Genomic DNA, 21,470 nt, shown 5'->3' with positions numbered 1-21,470 from the left:
AGCCTGCTCAGCTGAGCTCCCTCTGCCAGGGAGAGCTGGGCAAACTGTCCTTGTGAGACATCTCAATTTATTATTTATTTTATTGCAAAGAACAAAATGCAGCGACCTGCTAAGAAAACTCACTTTTAGGCATTCAAATTTATTTGGTCCCCCTAAGAATGAAGCTCCTAGGCAATCAGAATGTCTTCAGAAGGTATGACACAGGCTCTAAATCCCTACAGGACTTTAAAAAAATACACTATTACTAACATTTTCTTATGATCACCATCATGAAAACATTGGCATTTTTGCATTATAAAAATCAGTACCACAGAGAATCCATCAACAAACAGATAAATGAAATTATTACTTGAAATATTTGAGCCATCTCAGCTACTTACAGGCTATCCTTGCAGGCTGGCATTAGCAATGTCATTGTTGCCTCTGACCTGCCACATTGCATTATCTTCACAATTAACTGGAAATCCAGAAAAACAATTTGACCATGATAAAAAGATAGCCTTAAATTACAGCCATTAAAGAGACCCATGGAATTTTTATTCAGGCATCCCTGAATAAAAGATTTAATAGGAGTAATAGCTTCAATTGAAAATTAAGGTTTACTTATGTAAAGTAGTGAAATCAGAAACACAGTTTTAGGTAAGTAGATGCTCTATGCAGAGAGCAAAACCAGACAAATCTCTGAAAGTTTGGTTTCATTAAAAGGCATCTGGGTATCCAAACATCTCTGATTAAAAATGAACTTGAAATGAGAAAATAGATAGCTGCTGTAAGCTTTTTTTTATTTGCCTGGCTCAGATAACCGTGATAATTTTTCTCATGCTCTCATAGCATAGCAAACAGATTAAACTCTAGACCAATAGAGTTATAAAATTAAGGAATCCACTTCTTATATCTGCCCTAGCAAGATGTGCAGAAAAAGATACTCCTAGAGCTGTGTGAGGCAAAATTCTCTCTGAACATAAGAAGACATTCCAAATATGTTGGTCTAATTGGTAGGCAAATATAGAGTCAGATTTTAACTTTTTTTTTCATATTTTTAAACTTCTAATTAGTCATTAAAATAATCAGTAGTCTAAAATTTCTCCTGCAAAACAAATGCTTAAGCAAATTCCTGAAAGCTTATCCAAGCTTGAAAAATCCTCCTACCTAATTAAAAGCATTGAAAAAACCAGACAGTTGCTTCCACCTTCTCTGTCCCAATTCTTCTGTTTTTAATCCTGTCAAATAAAAAGACATTTTAGAAAAAAATTGTCCATAATAAATGTATGAACTATCTGTGGTCTTTTAAATCTAGTTCAAGAAAAATACGCTGAAAGCAGTTTGCATTCACTCATGACTAACAAAAGCCCTTTTGATGTTACTGGAAAGGAGAGAAGTTTGATTTTGAGAGCTAACTATCACCAGAATCAAAGGCAGGTCTAATACTGGGAAAGTCTTCCCTGTGTGCTTGTGTCTATTGTGATTGCTCACCCCCAGCTGGCTCGTGAAATGGCTCCGTAGACATCTGTGCTGGGGCTGTTTTCACTTGGCTTTTACTCTGTCAGGTTCTCCAGTACTGAGGAGCCAGATGAGTCACAGATGACCAAGGGCTGGATTTCCTATGTGCTCCTGAGTGTGTGCCTACAGGACATTCACTCACCAGGGCAGCAGCCCCTTCTCTGGCTGGTCAGCAGGGGCTTGTGTTGGGGGAGTGCTGGGCACTGGGGGCTTGAGATGTGCTTTGTCACTTCCCTGGCAGCACTTCCCTGAGCCATGCTCCTGGCACTCGGCACACCCACCCACACTGGCTTTGCAGCTGCTGTAATGGGGAGAGCAGCTGGGCTTTGAAACCAGCAATGAGAGGGACAAGTCCCACCGACGGTGTCACAAACAATAACAGCAGAAGCTGGAAGAGGGATCCACTGCTCCCACACACTTGGCCATCCCAGCAAACCTGGGGACCAGCAGGCACACTTTCTGCTGCTCACATTTGCTGTGTTTGGGAAATCAGAGCACAGCTGCTCCATGCTGCACTGCCCATGTGGAAAAACACAGCCTCCATTCCTGATCATGGCAAACCCACAGCCCATCTTCAGTGCTCCAGAAACACCAGTGAAGCCTGTATTTCTAGAAGGGATTCAGATAAAATAGATAATGTCTAGTGTTTTGAGTTGTTTGTTGTGATTTTCCATCAAACCTGTATTTAAAGTAGTTTTAGTTCCTCCTCCAGAGGTCCGCAGCTTTTCATCAGTGGAACAATCTAGTAGCTGCTTTGAGAATTCCTTTGAGACCAGCAAGGAATCTCATTTTTTAAATCTGCCTGTCTCTAAAGGATCCACAGACTCCAAATATGCTGTGTTCTGACAACAAAAAGTATTCATTTTTGTTTCCATTCTCTGAATGCTCTCATTTGCAACAGTTTCCATGCAGGACTGTCACCAGCTGGCTGGAGAAGCATTTTGCACTGAGCCATGACTGGCTGCCACTCTCTGGTGCTGAGAGCAATGAATTCCTCTCTGGATTCTTCTCTGAATTTCTCCCTGTCTCCAGTGATTCACCAGGGCATTTGCCCTTTGCAGCCCTGCTGCTTCTCTCAGCGTGCTGTGCCAGTACAGAGGGGCAGCTAGAGAAAGCACAAGGTCTCATTTCAAATAGAAGATGATAGGTGATGTTTGCTGCTGCACATGCTTGAAAAGCATCAGCTTCACCAGTGACTGGTTAAAATATATCACACAAGGACTGGACTGATGTCCTTAGTAGCAATACTGAGACTTTGCAGGAGAAGTTAGGAAGGAATATCAGGGAGTGCTGGTTTTATGCAAGGTAAGAAATACAGTTGTAAATTTGTATTCCATGCATTATAAGACAAGAAATAAAAAATTCTTTCTCCTCAAAGCCGTATTAAAAATGTGTTTGATGAACTTAAACTTAATCATTAGGATTCTAAAGACCAAAATTCAGTATTCTCTGGCAGATGAGGGCATCCTAACTGGTGTTCCTTTTAGAAATCTTGGCTGTAGAAACTGGGCTTTGCAAGATTAAACTGTTCCATGTCCCCTGCCTCAAATAAATGAATTTTGTCTCAATTTTGCTACAACATTCTGTCTTTGAAAGGGTTTGAGCTTACATTTATGATCAAAAGCCTTATTAGAATGGTCTTTATAGACCAAGTGACCATTTTTGTGGAATTCATGTTAGCTATTTAAATTGCAGCAGATGGTAATTTTTTCAGGAAAGGAAAATTTCTAGTGTGTTGCTTTAGGACAAGAAAAATAAGGCTGATCTTCAGATGCTTATAGATGAGGATCTGTTAAAGCTGTAGGCCTAAAATGCAGATTTCCTATCAACTTTAATTAGCTTCTGTAAACCCTAAATTATGTAGTTATTTAAAATTAACCAGGGTGAAGAAAAGCAGTTTTGTCAACTTTCTGTTATTCACACTCATCCAAAAAGATGGCAAAGCAACTCTGTAGTGCGGCTTGATCTGTGCATAATGTCGTGTCCTTGAGCAATTGGTTATTCCCAAACAGACACACAATTGGGTGCCCCATGTATGTGAGAAACAGACAGACATTAAGGGCTTGTTTACTTTCTGGCCAACACCCAGCTGTGTGGGGAAGGGGTGCTGGGAGACCTGCGATGGTTTCTCGGGCCTGTAACTGTAAAGTGAACTCCCATTCATCATTGTGTCTAGAACGTTATCGTGTAGGGAAAGGAAACAGCTGTCTCCAAATCACCTGGCTACCCAGTAGAGAGAGAAGAATCAAAGCTGAGAGAAGAGTGGGTATTGCCTTCGGTGGGCCCTGCAGGCAAAGAAAGCCTCTGCTGGCCACAGACTGTACTGCTTGCTTTTAAGTTCCAAGCACCAAATTCTACAGAGATAAACAGTGCCATAAATAAAGGCTTTTAGAGAACTTCAGTAAATTTTTTTTAACCTTTCTTTGCTAGTATCTACACAATATCTATAAATGTTTGTGAAATTAACTTTTATTAGCCAGGATGTCTACAGAAAGCAGGTAAGACTTTTTGCTGCCATTTGTGTGCATTCACAGCAGAATCTCTGAATTAAAAGGTAAAACCTTGAGTAAGAATGCACCCGATTGAACAGAGTTTAATAAAGGAGTTGAGGTGCTGATTGCTATTAAAGAATATCAAAAGAATTCCTGAAGTGCCTATAAATTTCAATCTGCTAACATCAGATGAAAACAAGACTGCCGCAAACCATATAAATCACGATTTACAAAAGAAGTAGTTAAAAATTATTTCCTCACTTATACTACAGGAATTTGGGGTTTCAGCATCATCCCCTGATGATTTTACCTTTTGAGACCTTGGGCCCTGCATGGTGTTGACCCTGTGTTCATCACAGCAGGGTGAAGCACTTGTCAACAAAACCAAGTGTAAAGCAAAAAAATGAGCCAACAGTAGAGGTCAGCCATGAACTATAGATTTCCTCTCCAAATTTCTTGCCTGAACAATTCATGCTGTTTACTGAACACGCAAAAATATCTGGGACACCTGTGCCAAAACAGCAGTGAACAACAGTAGAAGAAGAAAAGAAAATGAGTCCTTTCCAAAATGAGACAAGGCAAAAATCCAGATACTAAGAGCACTGCCACGGGAAGCCTGAAGTACAAATGAATTATAACACTTGGTTTTTCTGCGAATAACACAGAGGTCCCCTAGCATCTTGCTCTTGTCTGCTGGCTGGTCCAAAAAGGTCAATATCTTATGGAAAAAAACCCCAACCAAAACCCAAGAAATCACCAGCTCTTACTTGGCTTTTGGGGAGTTAGCTTTACCACTTGCTGGTTTCTACTACCCCTTGGTAAAGTTGTCTGGCATGTTGGCTCATTTGAAAAGGGGAAGGTTTCAGTCCTGCTGTATGTGACAGCTGGAACACATGATGTGCCAGTTGCTGAACTACTCAGGTTGCCCCAAGATGCATCTGCTTTTGTGCTCAACATTTAAAAATACTTAAACAGTAGCTACAGAAATTAGGTCAGTGCTTAAACCAAAAGGGATAACCTGGATTTTTAAAGCTGAAAATTAACATGGGCTAAATAAACTGCTGTTTGATGGTCATTTGAAAAACAATCACTTAGTTACCCCTTGCAAATGACAACGTTCTTCAATACCATTCTTAAGTGCAGCTGCCTAGGACATTCATTTAATGTAGCAATTAGATTTGAAGGGCAGGGATCTGGACTGAAAGAAATAAGCCATCCATGGTGTCAAAATTGCACTTAGAGCTGCAGACGGGAACAACACAATCAACAAAATGCACTGAATTTTCTAGGCCTGCTTTCCAACTGTGGTGTATTATACCTGTACCAGGCAGGAGCTCAGCAACCATTTTACTGTCATGTGTTTGTTAAGCACTAAACGCAATGCCATGGCTTTTTTCCCCATATCTAGACAAAACATCCAGCACCTGAGCCCCCAGCCCTGCATGTCTGCTGGGGATTTAACAGCCACGTGTGCAACATCATTGTGGTCAGTGCTCTCCACCCCGAGATGTGACCTAAGCCAAGCTGCTGGCTGAGGCCAGCAAGGACTGGCCCTGCCCTGGTCTGTGCCCTGGCTGCCTTCCCCTTCCGCCGCCCTCTTCGCCCCCGGCAGGGGTTATCCTGCTCGGGGCACTCTGCTGCCCTTTGAACTAATTCACGCCTTCCAGAACAGCAGCCGCCGGCGACGGTGAAGGAGAATGACCTGTGCCGAGGAGGGCCGGGGAGCGGTGGGGGGGCTCGACGGCGGCTGATGCCCTTTGGCTTTTGGGGCACCGCGGGCAGGGTGTGCTCCCCGGGGCGGTCGGGCCGGCTCCCCTCCCCTGCTCTCCCGCCCCGAGCAGCCGGGGCTCCCCGCGGTGCCGCTGCGGGCTCGGGGAGGGCAGCGGGTGCGGGCGGGTGCAGCTGCCCGGCAGGGGAGGGGGCCGCCCCCGCTCTCGGCTCTATAATGCCGGGGCCCCCTCGCCCAGCCACGCCGCATCGCTCCGGCTGCCGCAGCAGCCTGAGTTGGCTCCGCTCCCTCCCCTCCGGCCCGGAGACGCTCGAGGATTAGGGAAGGGAGGGAAATCCATCAGGCGAGAGGCAGGTCGGGGAGGCGGGCCGTCAGCATCCCTCCGCTCCGCCCGGGCCGGCGGCGCCGTAGGGCGAGCTCCGGTGCGGGCGCAGGAAGGGGCCGAGCTGCCAGAGGTGCTCAGGGCGCCGGCGGCTCCCAGCGGCCCGGATCCGCGGCTGGGGGCTGGCGGGGCTCGGCGGCGGGAGAAGCCGCCGCTGCTGTTGGCGTGTCCGTCGCTCGCAGCGCCGGCTCTCCCGGGATGGGCCTCCAGGAGCTGGCGGTGTGGCTGCTGGCGGCGGCGGGGCTCGTGCGCGGTGAGTGGGCGCCGGCCCCGCGGGCAGCGCCGGGAGCCGCGGCGGGGCGGGTGGGTCGGGGCAGCGCCGGGCGCTCCCGGCACGGCGGCTCTCCGGCCCCGGCCGTCCCCTTCTGCCCTCTGCCAGCCTCGCCGCTGCGGGGGGCTCGCCCCCGTCCCGGGCCGCGCTGAGGGCTGGCCAGCGCTGGGACCTGCCGGGAAGGGACACGGGAGAAGGACGGTGGGGATGGGGGACCGAACTCTGTCAAGGGACTTAAATGGTGGATGTCCCAGGGCAGAGGCTGCGGCTTTTTGTGGGGCGAGCTGGGGACGAGAAAATCGGGAAGAGGGAGGTCGGTCTGGAGTGGGACAGGGAGGTCTGACATCCAGAGAACCTGTTCCTACCCTGTCGCACATTCCCATTCATTCGAAAACTGCCTCTGTCCCTGGTCTACTCTGTTCCATTCATGTAGACCTGCTCCTTCTCTCCACAGAAAGATAGCAGAATAAGCATCCTCCCTGGATTTGAAGTGAAAAAAGAACAGAGATCCCCAAATATTAGCATGTATAGTAATGTGGTGTCTATCATCTCTGCCAGGAACACCGTACCTCACTTCATTTATAACTGCATGAACAGAGAACAAAGAGGAGTGCACTCGCCCCAAAGAGTTCTCTGTCTGAAGCAGCCCGAGAGCAGTGCTCAGTCTAACCTGTGGCCATTTTTCTCCCATTGTCTTGCTGATGCCTTCTGCCGTATTTCTGTTCTGCTTTTCTGGTTATAGCTATGTCAGGACAGGTGTCAAATCACAGCTACTCTATTTCCTCTTCATCACTTCTTGCTGCGGGACCGAAGGGCGTATACATTGCGAAAGCACCATTAGCATTTAGAATGTATCACTCCCGGCCAGTCAAGAAATGATCAAAGAGGCAATCCCCCTTATAGGCTGGGATGAACATATGTGATTAGGATTTTGTTACAGTAGCTAATGAACTATTTTAAATACAGCGCATTTTTTCTGGGAATGCAGCAGGTGTAATAATAGATACATAGTATCTGATAGGAGTGGAAAAAGCATGCCTGCGCTTTTTCTGATGTAAAATCCTTATTATTTATCTTTTAATTCCTGTGCCCAAAGAATCTCTGCAAGGAGAATTCCAAAGGAAGCTTTACAAGGAGCTGCTGAAAAATTACAATCCGTTGGAGCGACCAGTTGCAAATGATTCCCAGCCACTCACTGTCTATTTCACTCTCAGCCTCATGCAGATCATGGATGTGGTAAGTCTGTAACCTTCTAGGAAACTGTTTTAAAGGGTGGATTTTCCCTTCCTAGAAGGGACATTTGAGACAGTAAAGGATGATTACACGAAATTGGAAAGCATAACTAGTTCAAGACACAATGTCAAATTTTGTCTGCATCTTTAAAGACCTAAATGTCGAAGTACAATTTACCTATTTCTTAGATCTCTTCTCAGAAATTCCCAACATTTTTAGCATTAGAAAATATTTCAAGGGGAGCTCAAAATGCACACTTTGCCTTTTGAATCCTTAACTGTCCTTAGAACCAACAAGCAGTATAGTCTGGGAGGGATTTACAAAACCAAAGTTTTTGATTTCTGGTGGTCACTTAAGAGCTGCCTATTTTGGAAGATGGAGGGGGAGAGAAATCCCGACAGAAACCCAAGTTGTGTTATTTCCTTCGGTATGTGGACAAGATTGCTACATTCTATACGCCTAAATAGCTACTGTATTTACAACCACACTTGACTGGTATATCAATAGGTATTCCTGTGCTGTGCTTGTACAATACACTGCAGGGTGTTTTTGCTAATTTAAGCTTCACTCTGTCACGGTGGCACAGAGATGCAACTCAGCATATAAGTGGTTTTACAGTATTTGTTCTTACTGAATTCAACTAGCTATGACAACTAATAAGGAAGTTAAAGTCTTAAAAATGTACTTAACCTCAAAATTCCATTATCTTCCCATCAGATGCCTAAAGTTCAAGACAGAGAGTTAATTTCTTCTGGAGTTGTCAAATTTAATTAAGACCTATACAAAATGAAAGGAAAATATCCACAGATCACTAGCCAATCTGGTTGCAGTCAATGACTGGCTGTCTTGGCTAATATGATTCAAAAGGGAGCTTTTGATCCCGTGTGCCTGTCATGAACCACACTTCACAGTCAGAAACCTTAGGTATTTTAACTGGCTGTTTAGTTACAGCTCATTCTGCTTGCCATAAAACTCACTGCATTTCTTTTTCCGAGATCTGGGATTGACAGCCAAAGAAAGAAATCAACCATGAAGTAAATTAAGCTTCATGCTATAAAACAAATGAGTTTTCTTCATTGTCAACAAGAAGCAAATGCTGGTGGGAATGACAGCTACTTGCAATAACAATTACTGGTTTAACAAGCTAGAAACAAAACATGTCACCATCACACTTTCCTGTAGTTTATATATTCACTTTAATGGCTTCTCAGCTGATAGCCACTGAGTCTAATTGGGAGTTAGACCTCTCCAGAGCAAATCCATCAAATCCCTGCCAGAACAGATTGAGCCAGGCTGGATCCTGGTTGCTGCTATTCCTTAGGTGAAGTCTCTTCCATTCCACTCTGACTTTGCTGACAGGAAAAGGGAGACGGTATCTGAAATATTTTCTAAATACAATGGATGTTCCCTTCCTTGTATTTCTAGTTTTAACCTGCCCTATTAAAACTAGAAATTTTCTACCCCATGGTTTCAGATGTTTTTCTTTTAATGGTATTGCACATTAATATGCATGCTAGTATCAGCAGTACATAATGAGGGATCTGTAAGTGCCAATTGCCCCAGCTTAGTGGAGTTCACTAGAAAATAGAATTAATTAATTTTCTAATGAGAATGCAAGCTGGCATAGTAAATTATACAAATGTTTCTAAATGGGGAAGAAAAGCAGGGGCAGCACGAGTAAAATGCAGTTTGTGGATACATTACTGGAGAGAAGAACTAGGAAACTAAGGGAGCACTTAGAGAAGAAGTAGTAGTAGTACATGGTAGGCCTGAGATACAGCAAAAGAACTCAAAAGAGAGGTGGAATTTAGCTGGAAGAGGATGGGATGCAAAATGAAAAGTAAGAGGTTTGAAAGAGTGGAGTTCAAAAAGAAAAATCTTAAGAGAAAAAGACCACAGCATACCTTAGAGAAAGGAGAGGAAGAAGGGCTAATGGATGGTCATAGCTTCAGCACAATGTCAGTAAAAATAAAGAATAGGCTGTAGATAAGCTATGTATTTTTCTCTACTTCTCACTTCATGGAGACCCTTCAGTCTGCACACAAAATTGGTCTTTGGCTTCTGTTTTTCTGGTATTTTTTTCAGTGCTGGCATGGAATCTTAACCTAACTTAGGCTTAGGAAACTTTCCAGCATATATAGTTTTGAAAAACAGATTATTGAAATATACTGATATGATATAATTTCCACACTGAAAAAAATTACAGCCACCACATTTTGAAACACTCTGTGGAGGTAAATACCTTCTAACAGTGTTGTTTTCTCTTGTAACATCCCTCTCAATAATAGTATCAGAGGAGAACATTCAGCCACTGCCTACTGGTTTGGAGACAAGACTGGGAATAGACACAGCAGCAGTGCTTTTCCTACTCTGCTACATCTCATACAGAATAGTGAATGGCATAGACAAACAAATGCAGGGAGCAGGAGGGTGTGAGGATTGTGCCTAGCCTAGCATTTTTACAATAGACATATCTGTATCAACTGTAAGTTAATACAATTCAGAGAAAGTATCAGAGGGTATTTCATCCCCAAAAGTCAGAAGATGAAACCTTACAAATTAAGTGGTCACAATTTATACTGCAAATGACTGCTTTGAGACACAAGCATGGAGAACTGGAATACACTGAGGTATATAGTGATAGTTCAAACACAATTTGTACTGCTACCTAAATGAGTAGGAAAAATCAGTCTTATTTTAGTTTGGACAGGGTCTCTGAAGGTCATCTTGTCCACCCCCCTACTGCAAAGATGTCTTAAATGGGTCATGTTACTCAGGACTGTGTCCAGTCAACTGCTGACCACTTTGACAGCCTTCCTGGCTCCTGTCCAGGAGTTTCCACAACCTTCCTGGGCAGTCAGTATTTCACTACCATCATGGCAGATTTTTCCTAACATCTAAGCATAACTTCCTATTTTTCAACTTGGGAACAGTACAAGACAATTCTAGAAAAAAATGAGACATCTTTCATTCAGGAAAATAATAATAATAGAAGGTACTTTTGGTGAAGTATCCCAGATTTCTTGACCATTTGCAGCAAGGTGTGTATATTTCTGAATAACATAGCAGAAAGCTGGAGAATGAAATCCTGGTAAACCCACATGTCAGAACTCCTTCTTTCAGGGGCTGTCAATGGTTCACTCTCAATGTACAAGGTTTTCAGCTTTCTGTCTGGAATCTAGAATTTTTACCAGTTTTTCATATGGAACTTGGGGCAGCACTTTGGGAGTGCCCTAAGCTGATCTCAGCCTTTGCTACTGGGGAAATCTGAGTTCTGGGCTCATGCTCCCACAGCTTTGGCTTGCACCACTGTCTCTCTGAGTGAGAGTTACTTTATCCTTTTTTGAGGGATCAGTTCTCTACATGACCTGTACTTCAGGTTTAGATTAGCTTAAACTGCCCATAAAACTACCTGTGGTTGTTCTTCACTTAACATGTCATATGTTTCATAAAACACAAGTGAGCTCTATCTCTGATTCAAGTTGCAAAACTCGGGAGAATGCTGGATCAATACCATCTTAGTTTGTGACTTCTTCACAAGACTCATGGTGACAAACATTTTGGTGGGTATGAGTGTGACCATTTTGGTCTACTCTGACCATAAATTAGTTAATTTTTTAGAATCAACATTTAATAATTTATTTAAGAAAGTTGAATTAAGCTACTTATCTACATGAATATTCAAATTCTTACTTATATTGCATAAGACTACTTAGGAATCTTTCATGGTTCTTGAAGACACTTGCTGGCTAACTAAATAATTTACTACTCAACAGTTTTTGCTTATTTTCCAGTTTCTCCTGTTCCCTTTTTTAAAAATTTCTAGTTAGGGGAAAGAAAAGCACTGAATCGTTGTTTGTATGTAGTAAGCAGCAGCAGAATCTCAAGGGAAATCCTGTTCCTTTAGGCTGTTCAACTCACTTGTGCAGACCAAAGGATAAATGAAAGCATGCAAACTTTCTTACATTTATCTGAACTCAGTCAAAGTTTGCTTATCCTACATTGCCCTTGGTTACTTGCATGACTTAGTTTTATATATTCAAGGGCTTTTGTCCTTGTTTTGTTTTACACAGTGAAGTGATCCAGCTGACTACAATGACTTACATACAAGGCTTTGCAAAGCCTCTGCATAAGGATCTGCATTCAGTATTTGCAATCCAACACCCCAGACCCACTGGGCAAGACAGTAATGTCAAATATCTTGAAATTTTGAAAAGAAAATTATGCTGTCATTCAAAGAAGCATAACAGCTTCTGTAAAGAAACAGACTATAAACCAAACATCTTGTCCGCCAAAAAAAGGAAAAAGAAGAAGAAAAAAAAGAAATTTAAATCTGGAAAATGAATAGAACCAACCAAATCAAGAGGCTCATTGAAAAATGGTGCTAATGAAGTTCCTAAGCTGTTTATCAGACCTCAGCAGCCTCTTTGCAAACAATGGCTGTGGCAAGAGCTCATCAGATCTGCATTATTCTTTTAATTTTAGCATTCATTAGAAATATCTCTCTGAGCTTTATTTTCTTCTCAGTTTGTTGCTTGAACTTTTTTCCCCACCATGCTAAAGGGAGAAGCTGTTTGCACTTTCATCTTGCAGCCATTTCCATCCCACCATAATTTATTCCTGAGAGTTTAGAAAACTGGAAAGGTGCTGGGATATGCCTTCTGATATTTTTAGTTAGTTTAATAGCATGAAAGTTACTGGATTATAACAGAAAACAGAGTATTCTATTTTTCCATGAAATCTGAAGAACAGATCAGACAAGAGTCTAAAATATTCTTATAATTGCTCTACTTTAACAACTCTCCCTACCCTACTGTGGTGAGATATTAACATACTAAGAGAAACTGCAACTTATTTCTGTGATATTTGTCCATCTTTCCTGTGCTTCTAAAGATCTCCTGGATTTTTTAACTCTTCTGTCAGCATTTTAGTTAGTCTCCTCAAACAGTGTTTAGATCTGGAAAGATATTTTAAACACAGGAGGATGTGTAGGTTGGAATGGGAAGCAATGAATGTACACTAATTAAAAGCAGTTTGCAGGAAGGAAAAGAGGACTGACTAAAGGCTATAAAAAACCCTCCTGATAATAGTTCACTTGAGGACATTAGAGATGTCCATTGTATGTGAAAATCAGAACTTGTATTCTGCTTTCTGGTTCCACAGGAGAGATGTTTGGAACTTTTTTGTATATGAATCAGCTGGGGTTTTTCTATTTCTGAGGGTTTTCTTTCTAATATGAGTAAAGTTCTCAGACGTTTTTCTTATTCTTTGTGATATAAATAATTAGTTTGAATAATAAAAACTCAGTGCCTCATGTTTTGTTTTCTAACTGCATTGGTATGGACGCCCCATTAACTTAAAAAGTGACTAAACATCTACTTCTATGTCAGTTGTGATGAAAAAGGCTTGTAACCTTCCTGTGAAAAGCATGGCTAAGGTGCTAGGAAACAGATTCCTCTGTGACACTGCTGTAGAGCACAGGGACCACCACATAAAGCTTTCACATTTTGCACAGGGCCTTTTACTAGAACAAGAGACCCTGCAAAGTCACATCATCTAGTAATTATTAGTAGTCCTCAGTAATCAGCTAATGAAACAAAACTACTGTGCAAGATGTAATTCCTGGGAGTCAGATCTGGATAACGCTTGCTCTTATACAAAGCTTTTCATTTACAGAAGTTTGGGGCTGAAATGAATATATTCCTTGTAACATTCAGAGTTGTTCCTTTTTTTAAAAAGAATGTCATGTTCAAGTATGAGACGAAAGAGGATGTCACTATTTGATGCACAAGTTCACATGTTTTGTTTTGAGCAATATGGATCAGCTTGTTGTGATCTGTGGTAATTTGCTTGGAAAGATGGAAAGACCCGTATTTCTTCATAAATGTTCTTGTCCTTGGCTAGTGGAGGATCTGGCTCCCTGCAGGACCAGTGCTAGCTGAGCATTCCCAGCCCTGGGGCTGCTGGATGCTTTCCCTGCTGCTGCTTTCCTGGGAGAGCCGCGGGCTGTCCCAGCCCAGGAGCAGCTCTGGGTGCATGGTTTGGTCTCTGCTCCCACAGAGCAGTTACCTGCTCCACAAAGCTGCTGCTCCTTGGGAAAGCATCTTCAGTTACCTGCTCCACAAAGCTGCTGCTCCTTGGGAAAGCCTCTTCTGCTGTGCACAGAACGAGGGGAGCTGCCTTGGTTCCTCTCCTGGGCTTGGTTTGCCTCTGACTGCAGTGTCACCATGCACGAGGAGGGAGTTCAAATGCAGGTGGCTGCCCCTGCTGAACACATTTCTTTTCTGGGAAGGCTTCTGGAAGTGCTGTGGGAGGATGCTGTGGGCTGGGTGAATTATGTGGGGAAAAGCAACTCCCAAGCAACCATCACGGCCCCAGCCCCACTGCTGTGGTGTGATCTGTGTGGGTCTATAAGTTGGCAGGAATGTGCTGCAGCAGTTTTGGGGATGATGGCAAGGGAAGGCAGAAATGCTGCTAAAGCAACGTGGTATTTCTGTTCCTGTCCTGTTTCTGCTCAGGGCTGCATTCTCAGTGCCCTGTGGATACAGTGCCTGCTTTTCTCTCAGCAAAGCAGACGCTATCAAAAGTTTCCAGTCATTTACAGATCTAATATTGCTGACAGCAGTTGAACAAAGTATTGTCAGTGGATTGGAAGCAAACAATTCTGTATCTCTGAGCAGCATATTAACATAAATACATTCAAATGTTAATTACTTCAAATGTTAATTATTTCAAATTTAGATGATACAGATGTGAATTCTTCAGTTTGTCCTGAACTCTTCACCATATTCAGTAGCCTAAATAGACTACTAAACAATCCAACTGTTCCCAATCTAAATATATGTGAGTTACAAAAATGGAAAAGAAAGAAAGAAAGGAAGAAAGAAAGACCTCACAATGGGTAGGCAGCAGGGAGCCTATTTGTACAAGCACTTATATAGAAAAAGAAATATTTTAAAATTCACTTAGAATTTTAATTACTTAATTAATTTACTTTACTGCGTTGACCAATTTATTTTTAATTTATTCAAAATTAAAAGATTTATTTTCCAAGAATAACCCGAAGCAGCCTGAAGTAAATGTCTATTCAGATTTAACCTTCACTTGTGCTTGCATTTTCATGCCTGTTACTGCAACTAGAATTTGATTTGAAAAAAGGAAAGGCTGGTAACCCTGGCTTCAACAACAACAAACTGTGAAGCACTAAGAACATGGCATGAAGCCACGTGCTGCTCATTGGCAGCAAGATAGGAATGTGATATTCATCCAGTTCATCTCTCCCAAATCTTCTGGTAGGGATGTGAGGCCACATTTGCATGGTTTATAATCCTGTCTCCTCATTCCCTGTGTGCTCCTCATAAAAAACTCCCCTGAAGGGAAGATGATCAATAACCCTGTGCAGACATGGGGGACCCACACACATGTTTAATCACACAGCACTGCTACTTTGCACTTTTATTGGCTTGTTTTCTGCATTCAGTCAGAAGAGTTTGCACATTTCTGTGCTCAGCATCCCTTAATTACTCTCAGTAACTACACAGGTGTGCTGGTTTAGGGTTTGAGAGGAAGGCAGGCAGGAAGGAATGAGGCCTCTTACCCACCATCTCCAAAACTACTAAATGCAACAATGAGGACAGAAAAAGTAATGAGCACTGACACAGAGCTCAAGAAATTCAGATGAGCATTTTAATGGATTTTGGAGTGCTCACTCCATCTCTGTCCCCACAGACAGAAATAATCTTTTCACAGAGGAGAATTTGCTCTTTTGTGCTGTAGAAAAAGCAGCCTGAAGGACCATGTAGGTGTTCTGACATTTCAGTCATGACGCCAGTTGCATTTGTGAAGAAACAGAGCTACAGCTGATTTCCATCAAAGTATTCCTCTCAGCTAAGCTCAGTTTCTCAGTGCCTCTGTAAGTGACTCTCTACAGGCATACCAGAGAAGTGGGGACAGTATGGATTTTCATGGAAAGCAGGAAAGGAAGACCCTTAAGAGGACTCTCAAATGTGTCCATCAGAGGATGGGTAAGGAATAACTAGAAGCTCTGTAATATGACTCATCTTCTCGAGTTATTGAAGTGTCTTAGCAATGCTTCTGTGTCAAGAGTTGCAGAGACATTCAGCAATGCATTTTGTACTCTGCCCTTCCCCAGGAAGTTTTTTAATTGTCATGGTGATGGCTGTGCTGTATCCTAGATTGACCAGAGAGCCCAAGACATCCAAGATAATGGGTAATGCTACATATCACAGAAATTTTAGAGCAACTCCTCCTTGCCTAATTTTCTTACACTTGGGAAGATGGAGGTAGGATGTAGTTTAGTTAGAGACACTGTCTGGGATGAGTAATAGCATTTTGCTATCTGATCCTCTGAAGCTGGCTTTACCTATGTCCACTTGTAGTGCACAGAGCCATTCCTTGTGGCTGTGTAAGATGCCTCTGTGGCTCTGGTGCTCCTCAAAGGTTTCAGCTGCTGCTAAATCATGGAAAATATGCTCTGGTCAGGTGTGGAAATTTTTGATGCTGTTAGTCACAAAAATAGGATAGATGAACACCAGCAGCAGTGGGGCTGCAGCTGTGTGCTCTGATCACACACAGGGAGAGGAAGAGACAGCTTTAGGTTCAACTCCCTGTTCTCCCATAACTTTCTCTTCTCTCCTTGAAGAAATAACACACACACTTTCCTTCCACTTCAGTCTGCTGGTACATTGAAGTGTAACAACCTGACCTTTCAATTTCAGCATTTTGCAGCTAACCTCTAGGAAGATAAATCAAGTTCAAAGGCTTTGATTCCCTCTGGTTTTAACACCATGTAATGAGTGAGGCTATGGGGGCTCCATTCTTTGATCTTATCTTGTGGTACTGTTGGTAGTTCCCAGGTTCCAGCATGTGTTCAGAGCTGGGATGCCTATGTCTGTTAGACTGGCAATGGTAATCAGCACCTAGAGCCAGCATTTAACACTAATTCAGGGTTCAGTCCTCTCAACAGGAGTCTGCTACAAAATACACTAGAATCAAGAATTATTTGTAAATAAAGCAACAGAAGACAGTTATTACTTTGCATGTTTGTGAGAAATTTAACTGCACTTTAAGCTCTATGCTATATTCAAAAATTGAACTGAGTGAAACACCTACAATTAATCACAGAAATTTATAAGGTAACTTGAAAAATGAAACTTGCTCTTCAAAATATATTTTTTCATGCAAGATGTGATGTATGTGATTAGTCATGCTGTACTCTGCTCATTTCATATGCCTTATCCCTGCTTGTCTTTGCAAAGATGAATGTGTTCATATCTAAATACAATCTCTTGCTAACAATGATGTACTGAAAAAAAAAGACAGACTGCTGTTACAATTACATCCCCATGGTAACAAAAATGGTACATCATGAGCCTCTCACACATATTTGTAATCTCAACTTCTTTTTCCTGGAACTTGATGAAAGCCACTTCTCCAGCCCTCTGCCAGGACAAAGCCCTGGTGCAGCCAGTGGCAGCACAGCTCTCAGACCTAACAGAACACGAAGAGCTCCCTCCATCCTAAGAAGGCTCCTCACACAGATGCTCTGCTCAGAGTTAAGGTCACTCTTAACTGCTCTTTCTGCAGCAGTTTTTTGCTGTGATGGATTTGCATCTATCTGGGGAGACCTCTGTGTGGTCTGAGCAGACTGCCCTTCTTTCAAAGCAATATAAAGAAACTGGGGAGAAAGTAAATGCTTTTTGCAAAAGTATGTAAAACAAGTTGGTGTGGAGAAAATGCTGGCCTTTTCCAGACACAAACAGTGAAAGCTAAAAAAAAAAAAAAGCAAAACAAACAACCCCCCTCAGATTTCACCTGAATTAGGTTAAGCAAAGTAATCAGACTCTTTATCTCATAGTCCAAACTCAACTCAGGTAAAATTCAAACTGTATTTTCTAATTTTTAAGGAAAAAAAGAGCTGTTCAAAAAGCCGAAAATGAACATCTATTCCTATCCCAGCAGCAGCACAGAATGATCTAGCAATATTTTAGCATTTTAACTTCAGAAACTTTTCAACTTTCTAAGAACTTCAGCTCTAAGCAGAATCATTCTTGTTTGTTGTATTCAGGTTTACTTCCTCACCGCTTTGTTTCACTCCATGTACACCTGAACAGTGCACAGGACAGAGGAACTCCAGGCTTTAACACCCATACAGAACATATCTGAAAATCCCCAGACTTTTCAGACCTCCACATAGGTCAAACTCTACAGTTACTAAAGCCTGAACTGTAACTATGTGTAAGCTCATAGTAAACCTTGTATTAAATATATACTGGCCTAAGTGTTAAACACAGACCAGAACTGTAAACTAGGGCACCTGTCCACCACTCACACCTGGAGCTTTCCTTTCCTCCTCTCCCATTCCCTCCCTCCAGGCTGCTGGATGCTTTTCCAAACCAGGAAAATGCTAATGATAAGGGGACTTCAATAACTTTATTCACTGTATCACAAATTAATGGGAGGAGGAGGTGTTCACAAAGGGAAACTCTACCAGTTTCCCATATATAACAATTCAGCATCTCAACCCCAGAATAGCCATTTATTGCCTTATTCCTCATTAAATTTATAGCCCAAAGTCACCTTTCCAAAAAAATCAAAATGGATAATGGCAGCAATCTGTGCCAGTCTGTGTTATCCCTATCAACAAAACTCCACTTTTCCCAGTCAGGAGCAATCCTCCTGAGCCATTCTTTATTTCAAAGACCTCCAGCATGCAGACTGCATGAAGAGCCATTTGTATGCCATCCATCACAAATCGAATAAACCTAAGAGCTCAGTGGAAGAGAAGTTTTCAAATTTCATTTTAATTAACCACTCACATTTTGGTTGGCCTTTATAGTTTAATTCTTTGATTTAAAAAAGCTAGAAAAAATTAAATCAAATAGCAAGAAGCACACCAAGTAATGAAGATATTTTCAGGCTGGATTTTGGAGATTTCACAGTAAGACTCACCTTAATGCTACAGGAGACACTTAACTAAATCCTGAGCACAGCTGCAATTATCATTAAAGGTCTGAAGGAGCCAGAGTCTGAGCAGCAAGCAAGAGTCAGGCAGGTCTCATCCTAGCTGAGAAGGTGCCTCGGGCTAAATATGCTTTGCAGTGGAATGTGGGAAAGAAGGGGATGTCCTAAACACCTTCAGCTCTCAGCAACATCACTAGTTGGGGGCTGAGTACAAAATAGCCAAGACCAGCTTCCAGGGGATTCTCTGCACCAACAGAATCAGGGCAAATCAGCAGCTGATGTAAAGGGAGAAGCCCTCGTTTTACATTAACATCCCAAGGCCAGGTCATACAGAACCGACAAAGCATCCTGACTGGGCAGTTCAACCCTGGCTGGACAGCAGTTTGCAGCAGTTGCTGTAGTTTTGGAGGAGCCTGGCTCTCCCAGCAGGAGGCTGTACCACTACAAGGTTAAGTCATAAATGCCAGAGCTCTGCTTTTATACAAAGATGTCACTGGTATGGCAGAAGTCAAAACACCAAATAAAAATGTGTGTTTAAGTTTGGAATGGTCTCAAAAATGTGGTGAAAACAGTAAAAAATTATATTTTCCACTTCTGACATTTTATTGAATATTTTTTCTGTCATTTCCACCTATTTTTAAAACATCAGAAACATTCTGTTGTCTGTTCCTGATGTTGAATCTCACATGCTGGATCATGGAATATTATTAATATTATTTCTGCAGTGGTAATAACTGTTTACACAGCGTTTTCTGCTTAATTGGGAATATGTGCTGTAAGCTGAGTAAAAACCATTTTACTGTATAAAAAGGTCTATTGCTGACCACTGGAGAAGTGAAGGGTAATTGCACTGGCCTATTCCTTTCATGGTGAAAAGGAAGTTGGGTGGGAAAGATGCACCAGAAATTCAAATCTTTTACGTCACAAATCACGTACACTGACTGTTTCTTCATCTTTCTTTTACTTGAACAACATTTTTCACATTGACAACTCTTTGTTTGGCTTTTCATTCCTATACAAACCTCCCCAAACTTCTTAATTCCCTCTACTACATTCTTCAAGATCAACACTGGCTGCAGCTCCAGCCCACCTATGGGTGATTAGTCCTTGGCCAGCAGCAGCAGTCTTCATTTCAGTGTTCCTGCAGAAGCACCAGGATGGCTTTTTTAAGTAACTGATTTTTATCCTCACCACTGAGATAGCAAAATTCAATTTTGTCTACATGACTAAGAAGCCCTGAGCCACCTTTAACAGAAAAGCATAGCTTTAACCTTGGCACATGGAGAGGATATTTCCAATAGACCCCCTCACTGACTTACTGTGGGAAGACTGAGAGGTCACTGTGGTGCTCTCAGGGCTGCAGATGAGTGGAGCTGGAGCAGACACTGCTCTGGCCTCTCCTGCAGGCTGGTCACACAGGGAGCTGCTGTGCACCAGCACCATGGGCAGGGATGGAAGTGCAGCCCTTTCACTACTCTCCATGACTTTTGAGGATCTTAGATTCATCCTGCCATTATGGACGTAGCACCCATCTTCCATCACCTGGCCAGTTTATGAGTGCTTAGCTCACCCTCCAGCCCTTCCTCTCAGTACTAACTAAGCCTGTAGGAATTCTGGCTTTTTCAGCTGATAGTTTAGTGAGATCAGGGCATGACCCTAGAAAGGAACAGGAAGAAAACCCCAAGCAGTGTGAAGCAAAAATTGAACATAACAGGATTTGAAATGAGGCGGGGGGGAATGTCAGTAGGCACAGGTCATTTGACATTGTGGATCAGAAAATGTTGAGAATGTTCAATGAGCAAGTGCTGAGACAAAAAGAGCTAATGAACTGATTAACCTGCTGGTTCCACTAGGATGACATTCAAGCACACAAAAGTGAAAATCACATAACGTAAAGAAAGTGTCTTGCATGTTTCTCACTGGCTGTCAGAGTGTTGTTAACTTCAGACTACAGTTATTAGCTCCAGTTTTGCTAGAGGGTACTAATCAGGAACATAGTATTGTGGTGTAACAAGTGATGTCTTAAAATATTCTTACAAAGTCTTTATTAAGGTTGAAAGCAATTAAAGCCCAGTTCAAAGAGCCATAACTTTTTCTGTAATTTAGGTGAGATTCAACCACATAAAAAATAAAGAATCTAAATTTGAAGTGCAGAAATAACAGCTCATAGATTTAGTCAGGATATCACCTTAGGCTAGTCCCTGGGAAGTATGTGTTTCTTGCTAGGGGCTGCACATCACTGCATGTCACTCTATAGGCATGCAGCTTTATTTTAGTTCATTTTCTCCTTGCAGTTGCCCAGTAGCTTTTCTAGTGTGGATGCTACATGTGCTGAAATCCATTTGAAAGTCTACAGATGTCATTACAGAGCTTATAATGTCCAGGCTAACACCTTTCACAAAGCATTATCAAGTTTCTCTTTGTATATATTCTGAGGAGCACAGGGTAAGGGAAGGATAATTTGAAACTCTGGTAACTGTGTTTTCAAAGGTGATCAGTCTGATGGATTGTATAAATTGAAAAAACCAGACAAAACCAGGAGTGGGAACTGGAAGAATGGAGACAGTGCAATTTCCTTCAAAGACTTGCAGAAGTTATTACCTCTATCTTCAAAAAAATGATTCAAGGACTATTCAAGTCTCCTGATGTCAGCTACTTTCCTTTCATTACCTGTTCTACCACAAAATAACATGACAAGCAGTCCAGTAGCAATTTGCCATCTGCCCTCTCTGCAGTTATGGATAGAGATGACCAAAGCAGCCTCCACCCACCTCCCACTGTGCCAAGGAATCCTAACTCTCCACTAGCAGGGTTACTTGGCCAGTACTGCCTGAATAGCAAGTAACTTAAAGCTGCTGGTATGGAGGAAAACCCACATCA

The 21,470-nt window shown here is 42.3% G+C and overlaps 1 protein-coding gene across 1 annotated transcript in view; it reads left to right on the top strand.

The window, feature by feature from the left end:
* Nucleotides 1-5,982: 5,982 nt before the first annotated feature.
* The window catches only part of CHRFAM7A (CHRNA7 (exons 5-10) and FAM7A (exons A-E) fusion), a 34,115-nt gene continuing 18,627 nt past the window's right edge, over nt 5,983-21,470 (top strand). Inside the window, exons 1-2 of the mRNA XM_059858225.1 lie at nt 5,983-6,356; nt 7,471-7,610. Of these exons, the coding sequence (XP_059714208.1) occupies nt 6,302-6,356; nt 7,471-7,610 (195 nt within the window). The 5' untranslated portion in view covers nt 5,983-6,301. The remainder of the gene's footprint in view (nt 6,357-7,470; nt 7,611-21,470) is intronic.

Source organism: Haemorhous mexicanus, chromosome 13 (genome assembly GCF_027477595.1).
Source record: "Haemorhous mexicanus isolate bHaeMex1 chromosome 13, bHaeMex1.pri, whole genome shotgun sequence".
NCBI lineage: Eukaryota > Metazoa > Chordata > Aves > Passeriformes > Fringillidae > Haemorhous > Haemorhous mexicanus.
The sequence above is the reverse complement of the archived record's forward strand: the minus strand, read 5'-3'. Positions and strand labels throughout refer to the sequence as shown.